The sequence below is a fragment of the Equus przewalskii genome, chromosome 4, assembly GCF_037783145.1.
Source record: "Equus przewalskii isolate Varuska chromosome 4, EquPr2, whole genome shotgun sequence".
Classification (NCBI taxonomy): Eukaryota; Metazoa; Chordata; class Mammalia; order Perissodactyla; family Equidae; genus Equus; species Equus przewalskii.
This window is the reverse complement of record NC_091834.1, coordinates 24,788,737-24,802,984: the sequence shown is the minus strand read 5'-3', so window position 1 is coordinate 24,802,984 and position 14,248 is coordinate 24,788,737. Positions and strand designations below refer to the sequence as shown.

General features: G+C 42.3%; 1 protein-coding gene across 2 annotated transcripts in view; it reads right to left on the bottom strand.

The window, feature by feature from the left end:
- Positions 1-3,779: 3,779 nt before the first annotated feature.
- Positions 3,780-14,248, bottom strand: part of EGFR (epidermal growth factor receptor) — a 199,861-nt gene continuing 189,392 nt past the window's right edge. The window contains exons 26-29 of one of the 2 annotated variants that reach the window (XM_070617275.1): positions 13,957-14,124; positions 13,535-13,582; positions 12,675-12,780; positions 3,780-11,571 (exon numbers count right to left, since the gene is read on the bottom strand). In XM_070617275.1, the coding sequence (XP_070473376.1) occupies positions 11,210-11,571; positions 12,675-12,780; positions 13,535-13,582; positions 13,957-14,124 (684 nt within the window). In that variant the 3' untranslated portion in view covers positions 3,780-11,209. The remainder of the gene's footprint in view (positions 11,572-12,674; positions 12,781-13,534; positions 13,583-13,956; positions 14,125-14,248) is intronic. The other variant, XM_070617276.1, reaches the window with a different exon arrangement.

The window sequence follows — 14,248 nt, the reverse complement described above, 5'->3', positions numbered from 1 at the left end:
AACTCTGCCATTGTGGAATGAAAGAAGTCACAGACAACATATAAAGAAATAGGCGTGACTGTGTTCCTACGAAACTTCATTTACCAGACAGGCTGCTGGCTGGATTTGACTCAGGCATGGGACAGGGGTTGCTGCCTATGTTCTAAAGATGAAAATATATCATATATAAATAATGTTTTTCCTTGTCTCCAAAACAGTGGAATTCAGAAGGGTATTGAATAATAGAAGTGATAGTAGTCTCTCTTGTTTTGTTCTTATTTAAGGTGTTGGTATTTTGCCATTGGCTAGCCTAATATTTCAAATACCAGCAGGATCACCCACGGTGGAAAGGTTTCAGTGGCACTACTAGACTAAGACAGACTAGGAAGAAGGACCTGGCCACCCACTGCCGCAAAAACTGGCCATGAAAACCCTATGAATAGCAGCAGAGCATCATCTGATAGAGCACCAGAAAGTGAGAGGATAGAGCAAAAGACTGGGCAGGGTTCCTCTCTGCTGTACACAGGGTTGCTAGGAGTTGGAATCTACTTCATGGCACTAACAGTTAGATTTCATCATTAAGTTCAATGTTTCTTATTATTAAATTTTTGATAGATATTTTCACTCAGTTAAAGATGTTATCTATTCCTAGATTACTAAGAGATTTTAACAGTAATGTGATTGAATTTTATCAAGTGCTTTGTGAACATCTCTTAATATTTATATTTTTCCTATTATTTGCTTCATGCATATAAGCAAAATATCTTATATTGAACTGTCCTTGAATTACTGGAGTAAATGATTCCATTCTTATATTTCATTTAGGATTTCTACATTTATATTCATAAATGAAGTTATAGTTTTCTTTTTGTGGTATTTCTTTGATTTTTATTACTATTCTAACCTTAAAGGATGAATTAGGAAACTTCCCATCTTTTTCTGTGTTCTGAAGCACTTTAAAATATATAGAAATTAACTATTCTTTGCAGATTTGCCAGAACACCCAAAAACTCTTTGGGTCTAGTGAACTTTTTTAGTGGTGGACCTTTGCCATTTCAATTTTTTCTATGTTATTGATCTATACCAAAAAGAGTGTCCTTCTCTGAATTCCTCTTTGTCTTTGATGGTTAAAGCCTGTGAGCTGTATTTGGTCAATTTCACAGAGACTTGCCCTGGTGGAAACTGGTCAGCCAAGCGTAAATGTAAGAGCAGAGGAAAACTGGCCATAGGTTAAAATATCCTTGTTAGTTTGTCCTTCCATTTCTACTTGGGTTCAGGAAAGGTTAAATTACACAATGGCGAAAGACAGAAGGTGAGGGCTCTGGAGAAGTAGAAAAGGTGAAAGAAGCAATTTCTTTAGTAGTAAAAATAGTTGGTAAGGATCCCCAAGCCCTCTCCTCGAACCTCCACTTCCACCTAGATGGAGCAACACTGGACTTTTTAATGGCATCACTAGTTCAAGGGAAGAAGGGATTATGCACTTTAGGAAACTGAATGGACCTTTAGGCTCCTGGAAACTTGAGGTCTCCCACTTTCTGCTGAGTTGTCAGGTCCCATTTGCTTGAGCAGTACCACCTTCAGTTCCAGGTGTTGGGGACCCAGAGCTATGTAGCTCCCTAGTGTCCCCAGGTGTCCCTCACCTAGCCCCATCCATGGACGTTAAGCTTTCCCAGGGGTGGAGTAGGAAGTACACAGAGCCACCTACCTGGAGCCTGCCCTCCCTCTTCTACACCCTCCTCAGGTGCTGGGAACCTAAAGCTTCCTTGCCCAAGTGGCCCTGGGCTGGAGGCCTGTTCAGCATCTTCACTGTGCAGACTTCTACACCCAAGGAGTGGCCCGGGGTGGCCTACTGTGATGTGGGATTGAGCCACAGGTGAGAACAGAGGGGTGGAGGCTGTGATTCCATCTTCACTCTTGCTCTTGACCTACACGTATAATGGATCTAGGACTGGGAATGCTCTTTGCTTGGGCTCAGAAGGGTTAACTTCCAGAAATGGAGTAAAGGATGTATTTTTGTTTCCTTTAGAACCTAGTATTCAGGTTTTCTAGCTCAGATCCGGGGCAGGGAGAAAGAGATTCCAGGCAGCCCTGGGGGAGGAGTTCAGAGTGTGGCCTTGGCTGTCCTCCCACAGTTTGTATGTCTCAGGGCTCTGAGTGTGTCAGATGGGGGAAGAGGGTGAGGCTTCTTCAATATACACATAAATTACAAATGTATGTCCACAGGCTCTTTATCGTATTTTGTTTACTGTTTATGAAACTAGGGCAAAAATCAGATATAATCTTACAGCTTTTCTACCCAAGTTTTTAAATGTCCTTTTCTGGGTGTGTTGGAAGGACCTTGACGGCCTGGAGGAGGAGCTCGGACACCGCAAAGCCTAGAGAACTTGCCCAAGCCCTGAATGAGGGGAAAACCCAGAGCAAAAGCAGTAAGAACAATTCAGTCCTACTCTCATTCTTGGGAAATCTTTTCTCTCCCCAGAAAGTTACAATTACTTTTACAAGGTTGTTGCCCAAAGGCAAAATCTCCTCAAGCTGGAACCCCATCTGCACTGAGCTTCAGTCAGAATTATGGAGGTAGATGGGGGGAAGACTATGGTGCCAGTGAGTGTGCCCTGAGATAAGGTTCTCTGTTGGGATAATAAGCCATGGCCTTCCCCTGGGGTGACTTCAGGTTCAAGGCAGCCAGTGCCCCAGAATACTCTCCATGTCTGTCTTGTTTGCTGAAACTTCCCTTTCTGTATATGGGGCTAAACTCTCAAATCTAAGGCTTTGAAGTCTAAGATTCTTCTCAGGGTGCCTTCCAATGCCAGGGTGTGGAGGCTGAGGATGCCAGGAAGCCAGGGAGACCTGGGGGATGAAGGGGGACACTGACAGATTCCTGATTTGCTTATTCTCCAAGGATCTAGTTACCCCTAAGTCCTGGTTCCACATGAAGTACAGTTTACTTTCAGCTTGATGTTTGTACGTAGGCAACTGATGATCTTCAGAATGAACAACACGAAAACAAAGCTGTGGTTTTCCTGGAAATGATGAGAGTCAACAATGCAAACATTAGGGGTGGTTGTGAACCAGCTGAGCCCAACATCCCACTCTCAGTTCTCCTGTATAAATAAACAAGGTGGAACACGGTGTGGTGACCAGCTGGTCCAAGGACAAGCAGAGCAGGGAAGGTCAGGGCCTTATTCTGGAGTCAGAGTCTATTGGAAAGTCAAAGAAACCAAAAGCCTCATGGACTATTCCATTAGGTCAGGGGAACCGATTCCAGGAGGTAGTTCCACTCTCTGAAGCAGCTAAATTAAGTGCATGCCCGCCTCTTCCTGCCCTGGGCTTTCCATCTCCCACCATCCCAGCTGCTCAGTCACTGATGCTTGGGTGCTGGGAGTTGTTCTCTCTTCCTCAGTGGTGTCATTTGCTTCATCAGTAAGTTTGCTTTTTCTCAGTCATTGACATGAGTTTACATCCACTAACTCTCACTCTTATGGCTTGTACAAATGAGAAAACTCTTCTTATTCATTTATCTGTTCAAGCATTTAAACGTAGAATCTAGGTTTTTATAACACTTTCACCTTAATCTTAACAGAACAATTTCCTTCATCACTAGTGGTTTCCATGACGAGTGAATAAAGGCTCACTTAAATGAAACATGCTATGTAAGAGTTCCCACCAAGCTTAAGTCCTTGGTGGAGTGGGAAAGTCTTCCCAAATGTAGAGGAGGTTGATATTTCAGGGGAAGAAGAAATTTTCCTCTACTCTGTAGGTTCTTCTGGCTGGTCTAAGAATTAAACTGACACAAGACAGGATAATGGGAGAAAATCAAACAAATTTAATGATGTATACATACGAGAAACCCAGGAAAACTAACTCACCAAAATGGCTAAAGCCACCACCTTAAATACCATCTTCAGCTAAAGACAAAAAAGGATGTTGGGGGTAGTGGTTTAGAACTTCAAAGGGTAGGAAGGCAATTCACACAGAGATGGAAAAGCAAATGTTTGGTAAACAAATGTTTGCTATGCCTGCAGAGACGATGGAACACAGGGAGGACTCTGAACAAATGGCCCTTGCTAGATTCCTCCGTCTGCCACAGCTAGTTCATATTATACTATAGTCATCTGTGGTGATACCTCCTTCCTGGAACAGGCCTTCCATCTTAAATTCTTTTAGACATCGGGAAGGTGAAAGTTTCTTCCAGGGTCTTTTGTTCTTAAAAATAATCTGCCCAAAATAATCCTCAAGTCAGAGACACATTTTGGGGTGTCAAATCCTGCTCTCCTACAATGGTGAGAGTGCGAGCAGCTGAGGCTGAGGCCCCTTTGCACATGGTTGTGGTTCATTTAATTCCTCTGAATTTGAGCATTCATGATTTAACAGAATCACAACAAAATTTCTGTTTGCTTTGGTGTTCTGAGGAAGTAAAACTTTGCTTGCCATAGAAGCATCTCTTCCACCAAGGAAGTCCCTATCTGCTCTGTGAAGGAGGAGAAACTATGAAAGAAATCTGGGAAGGAGAGCCCTCAGAAGGGAGTGTGAAAGGTGTGAAAGGACTAGGATCTGAAGTGTTCTAAGTCCGAATGTATGGTGCATGGTACTGCACTAAATAGAGCCTAAAGAGCTGAAAGTGTGTCCTAATCCAACTCACACATAGGAAACTTCCAAACATTAAAACATTATCAGGCCACTTGGGTGTGGACAGCCATAGTGGGAGAGGCTGGGGGAGGGCAGGGGAATATGAGAACTCTCCTTAATTTTGCTCAATCTTGCAGTTTTTGAACCTAATAGTGCTCTAAAAATAAAGCTTATTAATTTAAAAAAGTTATCAGGAAAGAACATCTATGGTAGATCAGATATGATTAATAACTGATATCAACACTGCATTGTTAACCAAGAATACAACATTATTTTTATAAGGTACTTATTAGTAAAGAACAATGGCTTAAATACATCTAATTTTTTAGTACTCAATATACAATCAACATGTTCTGATCAACAATGTAAACTGTATAAAAGAGAATCTTGCTTTCATTTGTACAAATATTGCTTTCACCATAGCAAAACTTTACACTGTTAACAACATACAGTATACAGAAGCTATAAAGCTATTGCTTGCTTGTTTCAAAATGAAGTTATTGCTGTCTGTTGCTTATCAGTTACATCATCACCTCTATTATCAGTCATCAGATCAATAGGCTCTCTTCATTTCCAAGAAATTATATTATAAAGCAAGACTATTTTGTAGCCAAATTGGGTCAAAAGTGTTTCTTTTCTTGAAATGAGTAAACGCACCTGAAAATGTACATATTTAAGTTTTTCCTTGTAGTTTGATCTTCTGGATGATAGGGTAGGGACTTTTAGTACTTCTCTGGCAATTTAGACAGGACAGACTTGTGACTTTGGAGGGGATATTGTGGTTGTGAAGTTACATATGGAAGAGAAAACAATACTAATTGCTTCAGTTTTCATCCCAGATTTAATTAAAAAATATATATACATATAAAATGTTTCTTACAGCAAGAATCCTCTTGTTGGACTCTTGTTTTTATAAAGGCCAACCAACTACTTATGCAATCCTCTTGATGTCTACCCTTCATAAAGTAACTGATAAGTCAATGTTTCCTTTCACTCTAGGAAATGAAGGTTACTTGGTTGCTAGAGGGAGGACAATAAGTTGGTTGAACAAGCAGTAAGAATGCTATCTTTATTTTACTACCAGTTCACCTTTAATAGAGGAAATGGAAAAAAGGTATCTGTTCTATATGTCCTTTCCTTTTCATGGATTGGTTAGTCCTCTCCCTTCTAGTACTTGGGCAAATGTCCTGCAACCTCCATCCATGCAAGTTCCTGATGCTCACTGATGGATGGATGTGGAGGTCTTTGTGGCTTAGAGATCTCTCAATCCAAAGGTACCTCCATCAGCCGAATTTGCCGGCAAGTCCCCTCACCTGTCTTAATTCCTGGGCTGGCGGTTCTCAACCATGGCTGTACATCAGAATGACTTCAGGAACTTTAAAAAGTACAAATCCTGGGTTTCATCCCTAGAAATTTGTACTTTCCTGTGCAGCTGAGCCTCAAGAGCTTCAAAAGCTCCCCAGGTGATTTCACTGTGCAGCTAGGGCTGAGAACCCTGCCTCTAGGGTAGTCATGCTTAGGTTTGGTAAGACTGTTGGTGGACTTCATCAAAATGTTGAGTAATCAGAACATGCTAAACATTATTAGGCCTCTCAGATATTTCTAGTCTACACTGGTAAATGCATATCAGTTGTAAATATAAAAATAAAATTTGCATCAAAGTCAGGTTAGTATACTAAACCAACAAAGTGCGACATTATTGCTTTTCCTACATTTACAGGGTCATACTAGCAGAGGAGTAGAGTATGGCACGCAGTTGGACTCGTGTGCTAGTGAGAACAGACAGTAATTCTTTTCTACTAAAACTGCCCCAAACACACTCAACAGAACCTGCTTCAGACCAAGACTAAGCTAAAAGTGCTTTCTACCTTTTCTCATTTTACAAATATAAAATTTCAATTCTCTTCTTCATCAGGATAATGACCTAGCTCGGTTCTGCTGTGAGATTGTGCCTTTTCATAGGAGAGAGAAGAGCCATTTCTCTTGCTTCAATTAAATCCCTTTAAACAAAGATTTCGGTTGCAAATTTTGACTGCAAGAGAGCAGTCTTTCTAAAGTAAACTGATTCTTTTAGTAGAAAAATGAGTTTTCCTAAAAATATACCTTACAAAGTTAGTGCTATGTAAGAGGATAATACTCTTCAAAAAAGTCACAAAAATAGATTTACATTTAAAAATCCTGTCTGAATGTGCCTTTAATAGTACAAAAATGAATGCCCCTGACATGGCAGACGTGGCTGGTAGTAGAGGCTGAGATATCCATTCAGTAAGATTTAACAGCCCCCAGGCAAGGAAATGAACAGAGCATTATGTTGTAATAGTGTGCTTATTAAAGAAAGAAATACAAAGTAGACATTAAGGGCAATTTCAACAGCTATCACCTTGAGCAAGCAGCTCATTCAGGGGAGGAGACTGATTTTCCTAAGTTACTTAGAAAAAGCAAACCACCCCAGGGTTTTATCAAAGCTCAGATTTGGGGATGTGTCACTCTCAGGAAAAATTAGCTGCTGGTGACAAGGCATTAGAGGCTTCTGGAATGGCCACTAGTGGCCAAGTCTTGGGCGTATTAGGAACTGCAAATTGTTCTGTCTGCTGTGTCTGGGAATCTCTACCACACACAGCCTCTTATTCTGCTCTGACTTGGGGGCCTGGTAGAGATGAAGAGGCATGTACCATTGAAGGTGACCTGAGAGATGAGTGTTTCATCCCTGATTGCCCATTAGAATCACATGCAGAGCCTGAGATTCCCATTAAACTGGTCCAAAGGGACCCCAGCCCCTTTCTTTTTAAGCTCCCCTCGTGATTCTAGCGGCCAGCAAGGGTGAGAACTGTGTCACCATAATCCAAGAGCCTCATCCTACGCTTGTGCTACCCAAGGCCTGCGGGGTGAGTTATGAGCTGGAGGCTGTCAGCCAAGGGCCAAGGTCTCGTGTGGAGCCTTGCCTTCACACCAGTGGTCCCCAAACTTTAGTGCTCATCAGAATCACCTGATGGAGCTCTGAGATGTCCCTGGGCCCAGGCTTCAACTGAGACAAATTCCAAGTCTTTTTGATTGGGACCCAGGAAATTCCCAAGGGCAGCCATGCTTAGGAACCAGTGCCTTTGGCCTGAGCAATTCATGGTTCACTGCTGTCTGCAGTTTTGGGGCAGGGCTAAAGCTCAGAGTCAAGAACTTTCAACAAATACCCGAAGCTTTGTCATCAATGGGGATGCGATATGACGCCTCCACAGTGCTCCCAGTTATAAAATCAGTGCAAATTTAGAGTTTGGATGATTCACCTCTGTTTTACTTCATGAGGTGACAGAAGTATTTTTCTTCTGAGCATGATTGCAGGGACTCCTTAGAGATTACACGAGAAGATTTAAGTAAGGATGGTGGTGGACTGTAAATGTTAGCTGCCAACCCTTACTTTTCCCTAACTCTGTTCCAAAGGCCAGATTTGAGGCTGGGGCCATGGGGAAAGGTTCCAGGAACTGACTGAGGAAGAAATGCAGACAGGCTTTCTGGATGGTCTTAGGGACTGGTGTCAATGAGGAAGAACCAAAGGGACACAACATAAGCTTTGAAATCTGTGTAATCAGGGCCATGATATAGAAATACTGGCACTCTGGGGAGCCCCTCTCCAGACCTGCCCCTTGGTGACCGCTGGGACTCTTGACTAGACTCTGCTCTCTCAGGCTGTGCAGCATCTACAAGCTCCCTGCACCGCGGTGGGCAGACACAGTGAAGACATTTTGGGAAACATAATCTTAAAATTAAGAGAATTTAGAAACTAGATTTTAGCCAGGAAAATTGAAATACAAAGAAGAAGAAATAACTTGAATAGTTTTTTTTGCTGTTTTATTATGTTATAGTAAAATATTTCAAATTACAAAAATACTAGGATTTAACTGCTACAGTTTGACTGGGGTACACTTGCCCTCCCTCATCACTCATCTCTTTCTTGCAAATAAGTGATAGCAGAATGTGAATCATTCTGTTTCCAGTGCTGAATAAACATCTGATGAAAATATTTTTTTATGTTCTCAGGTGAATAAATAATGAAAGTGGTTTACTACAATAGCATAAAATTTCATAATCTTAGAAATGTTGTTTAATCTTCTCACTTATTATTTTCAAGTCCCCAGCGGGGTTGCAACATGCAGTGAACTTGGGGGATGCCACTAGCCTGAATCCCCAGGCTGAAGGAGCAGCTTGTTAAAATGACAGCTCAGCCTCTAAACCTACTTTATTAGTGGTTCCTCTGGCAGATGCTTTCTTGGTTGGAGTTCCCTCTGCTGGAAATACACTTTCCAGTTCTCCCGTGGCTAAGACCTTCATCTTTTGGCCCAATTCCACTACTGCCTCCTTGACGAGACTTCCAGGTCTCCCCAGGCAGAACTATGACTCCCTGCTTTGCGCTGTCACAGTGCTTGGCTGACATAAGGTTAGCATTTGTGAGCCCACTTCCTTTGTTAAATTGTGAATTTCTCGGAATCAGGAATTATGTTCTATTTAGTTTTTAGTACCTATGCCAGGCTAGTACAGGTGCTAAAGAGTATTTGAGAATGTGATGGAATTGAATTTAATATAGTTTATATTCCCATTGAGACAAAACGAAATATTTTGGTAACAAAACTGTGAGGCCCTGATCTATCCGTGAGTCAATAAATAATTTAAAAGTGAGAGGAAAATTTTGTATATGTGTGTGTGGTTGAATGCATCCATTGGCTGAAAATATTGTCTGAAACATTTCTTCCTTGATAAACTGGATGAGGTGGATGTTGACTAAGAGTATTGAAAACACTGTTTGCAAAGGACTGCCATTAATCCGTCAGGTTGTGGGAACACACAGATTAGAAAAAGTGTCCTCTTTTTGGTGTCCTACCTTGAGGGTATTCTCCTAAGCAAAATAAGTCAGACTGAGAAAGACAAATACCCTACAATTTCACTCACATGCGGAAGATAAAACAAAGAAACAAACAGGAGAACAGATTGGTGGTTCCCAGAGGGGACAGGGGTAGAGGGAGGAAGAAACGGGTAAAGGAGCACATGTGTATGGTGATGGCCGGAAAGTAGACTTTTGGTGGTGAACACGATATAGTCTATACAGAAGTCAAAATATAATGATGTACATTTGAAATTTATACAATGTTATAAACCAATGTTACCTCAATAAAATTAAAAAAAACAAAAGAAAAAATGTTGCTGTCCTAACTAGCTGGATCCTCCAATCATAGGGAAGTTATTTTAAGAGGGAAAAATTTTTTTCTTCTAATATACCTGCAGATGTTGTGAAGGCATTATCATCAATTTCCAACTTGCATTTCATATTTACCACTTGAATTCCACACTATACATAATGCTATCTTTATATCCCCCTGTAAAAAGTGCCCACAGTGGGGAGGGCTGTAAGTTCTTGCATAGATACCCCAGAGCCTGGATCCTGTTATTCACAAAGGGCACGGAGGAGCTTTGGGGGCAGCTTACCAGGGAGGAACAAAGCACCCCGTAAGTAAAAAACTTTTAAAGTGAATTAAAAAGAAAGTTATCTTCCATGAGTAGCCTAAACTATTTCCTTTTTGGCGGGGAAGGCTAAATGAGTTTTAAGAGCAGCTTTTTTTTTTTTGCAGTCTCCTACATGTCTGCTCCCTGACCCCCAGAGGACTCGACGTATTTCCTCTGAGACTCAAATTTGGGGACTATGTCCTTGTGTGAACTTTTGCATTGTTGTTCCATCTTAATTAAAGGCTATTGGTCTGAATGCTGATGAATCAAATGTGAGCTGATCTTGGTTACTGGTTGATGTACCATCTTCTCCTGCTGACAGGGAAAGCATATTGAATTTTAAAACAATGCAAAATAAACAAGTCTCATAATTAGAAAACACTGCTCAACGAATGGAGAGTTAAGTACCATGGAGACATTTATATAAAAGTCAGTCTGAGGAAGAATTCTACCCCCTCTGTTACTTCGTTGCCAGGAAGTGTTCAAAGTGGCTTATCCTCTTGTACCTGCCGTGATTTGATACAGTACCAAGCAGGCCTGCTCAGGACTTGGAGGACTTCTTGTTTGTTTAATTGTCTTGCAGTGGAGGAGTCTTGAAGCAGAGCCAATGGAATCAAGTGTTAACTGGAAGACTGGTCCTAGCTTCTTAGTCTCAGTTGGCCCTGGATCAACTCAGTGCAGCAAGTGCTACGAGCGAGCTTCTTCCTCATTGGAAAAGCCCATTGAAAACAAAAATCAGTAATGACAGTCAAAAACTCCAAAGGTCCCCAAGCAATAAAACTCTTTATATATATTTAGTTTTTTTTCAAATATACCTCATTGAAGGGCGAACTTCCGCTCAAATGGACAACATTCTTTCTGGATGCCTTTTGTGGAAGCCTCACAGTTTGAAGAGAAAGAAATGTCCCAGGAATGTCCCTGAAACTTCCCAAAGTGCATCTGAGTAGAGGGCACTTCCTGGTTGAAAGAAGGGCTGATCAGAGCAAATATGGCCAAACCAGTCCATGAGTCCAACAGTTAATGTGAGCATGGCCCTTAGGACAGGAGTAGCTGCTGTGGCTTGGTCCCGTGGGGCTGAAGAGTCTAGAATTGTTATGGCTTTTGCTATCCTCCATGGTCATGCTCCAATAAATTCACTGCTTGGTGGTGCTACCCTTAGGTATTCTGCATTTTCAGCTGCAGGACCCTTAAAGATGCCATTTGACTTGGCTTCCTTGGGAAAGAAGTCCTGCTGGTAGTCAGGGTTGTCCAGGCTAATTTGGTGATTGCCTTTCTGTGCCCAGAGGGCAGTACCATCGAGCACACTGTTGACGCAGTCAGGATGGGTGGTGTTGAGGTACTCAGGGTTGTCCATCGCATTGCTGTGGGGATTTTGATAGTGAGGATCTCTGCCAGGAGCTGGATTTAGAGGCTGATTGTGATAGACAGGGTTCTGGACAGAACCTGCGGGCCTTTTGGGAACGGATTGGTTTACGTACTCTGAAATTGAACAGAAATCAGAGTTAATAAACAAAGCAGGATCATCCTAAGCAGGATTCCATAGCTCATTGTGAAGCCTGTGGATATTCTTCAATGAGGCAACTGATGAAGGGAAGCCTGGGGAGATGACTATCTTGCTATTGCTGCAAAATAAACTGTGATCTTTTCTGTACTTCTCAAAGCAATGGGAACATTTATTTTTTGCCAATTTAAAGTTTTCAGAGGACAGCCTGCCTTGAGAGGTGCGTGTGTGTGCATGCAGGTGGGGAGTGACTGGGGATAAAGCTTAGATTAGGGAAACACATCTTTCACAGGCCAAGAATGGAGCCAGGAGAGAGACCAGGGATCGAGTCTGTTGTACACATACACACACACAAACTCACACACACATGCTCTCTCACACATTCACACAATGCTCATATACATTCACACACTCACACATACACTCACTCTCACACAATGCTCACACACACACTCACATAATCTCACACACACATTCATAGAATGCTCACACATAGGGGCTGGCCCCGTGGCCGAGTGGTTAAGTTCGCGCGCTCCGCTGCAGACGGCCCAGTGTTTCGTCGGTTCGAATCCTGGGCGCGGACATGGCACTGCTCGTCAGACCACGCTGAGGCAGCGTCCCACATGCCACAACTAGAGGAACCCACAACGAAGAATACACAACTATGTACCGGGGGGCTTTGGGGAGAAAAAGGAAAAAATAAAATCTTTAAAAAAAAAAAAAAAGAATGCTCACACATAATCATGCATTCACATAATGCTCATATACTCAATACACACACACAAAGTATGTCTTTGCTATTTGCTTCAAATTCTAGAAAATCTACAGATTCATTCTAAAAACAAACCTCTAACAAACAACCTGGACACGACTTGAGCTCAACACAAAGACCTGTGGTGTAGGTTCAGTTGTGTGGTATTGATCTGCCTCTTACTCCTTTTATTATGGCTGCAAATTTGCCATAGTCTCTATCTCTGGATCAACTTGAAGGAAACAATTAGCCTGGGTGCCAGGGGATGGAGGCAGCTGCTGCCAGATGGGGAGGCTAAGGAGCATGACTGTTTTACAGCAAGCCACTCACCAGGCGCCGGGAGGAAAGTGTCATCTATGTTGTCCTCAGTCACGGTGCCAGTGGGGTCTGAGCTGTACCGCTGCAAGAAGCTGTCTTCCTTGAGGGGACAGCTCTGCTGGGGAGGAAAGGTTACTTTAGTCAGTGCTGCTTAGACTTCAACGTATATAAAAATCACCTGAGATCTCGTTAAAACGCAGATTCTGATTCACTGTGGGTCTAAGGAAGGGCCTGAGTTTCTGCACAAGCCCCTGGGTGACGCCCATAGTGCTGGCCCACAGACCACAGGGTAAGTGGTCAGGCCCTGGTCAGGGCTGTCCAGCAGAGCTTTCTGCAACCACAGAAATGTTCTATAATCTGTGCTCTTCAAGACAGTAGCCACTAGCCACATGTGTGAGGAACTGAATTTTAAATTTTATTTCATTTTAGTTAATGAAAATTTAATTTTAAGTAGCCACATGTGGCTAGTGGCTTCTACATTGGTGGGTGTGGGTCTAGATCAAGGCTTCAAGCAATCAAGCATCAGCACCACCTGGAAGGCTGGCTCAAATGCAGATGCTGGGCTCCACTGCTCCAGATCCTGCCTCACCAGGTCTGGGCCAGTGGCCCAACAATTTGCATTTCTAACAAACTTTCAGGTGATGCTGATGCTCCTGATCCAAGAATCACATTTTGAATAACACTGTGATAAATGATAGCTAACTGGAGGCCTTAGGGTAGGGAGTCAAGGAAACCATGCAGGGAAGAAACAATACAGGAAGGAAAATCAAGATTATTTGGGTTAGGAGGGGCATTTTCTATGTCCAATAGAGCCATGATACGGAGTTGTTATTTAATTACTTAATTCCGGTTCATTAGGTGTTCATACATACCCCGTTTCTATCAATGCAAGCCACAGTGGAATTATTGCTGGTGGCACTCTGGAAAAGAATTGAAGTTGTTTGTGACATGCTTGGACCTTCTCACCCATTTCCACTGAATGCAGGAGGTGGGTCTCATAGAGTGGATATATTTAAAGGTGCTTAATTTCGTCTTGACTCATTAGCTTTAGAAAAACCAGGTTTAGTTCTGATTTAATTCTGTTTCTTAGTGGACCTAAAAAGATTGCAATCCAGTTGTTGAAATGCAATAAAGTAATTAATACACGTAATTGATTCATACTGATTTTGGCTTTACCATTTGGTTAAAATTTACTTCTTTGTACCTATGTGAATTCTACTAGATGGGTTTTTCTCCAAAAGCTCAATTTGTTCAAACCAGTAGACAGAGCTTGAGAGAGAGTGAAATTTCATACCAGAGAACTTATGAGGGGTGTCCGGGATGTGGAGGGACTGTGGAAGAAGCCCTGCTGTGGGATGAGGTACTCATCGGCATCAACGACATCTTCCATGTCCTCTTCATCCATCAGGGTGCGATAAAAGTTGGAGTCTGTAGGGCTTGGCAAATGCATTCTCTCATCCCCCTGGTGCAGAGATTTTTGAGACCATTAGAAAGATCCAGTGGGATGCTACTCCACTTCCTGGCTATAAGGCTAGGGGTCTATTGTCAGCAGGTGCCTGTATGTTTGCCAGTTTATAATAAAATAT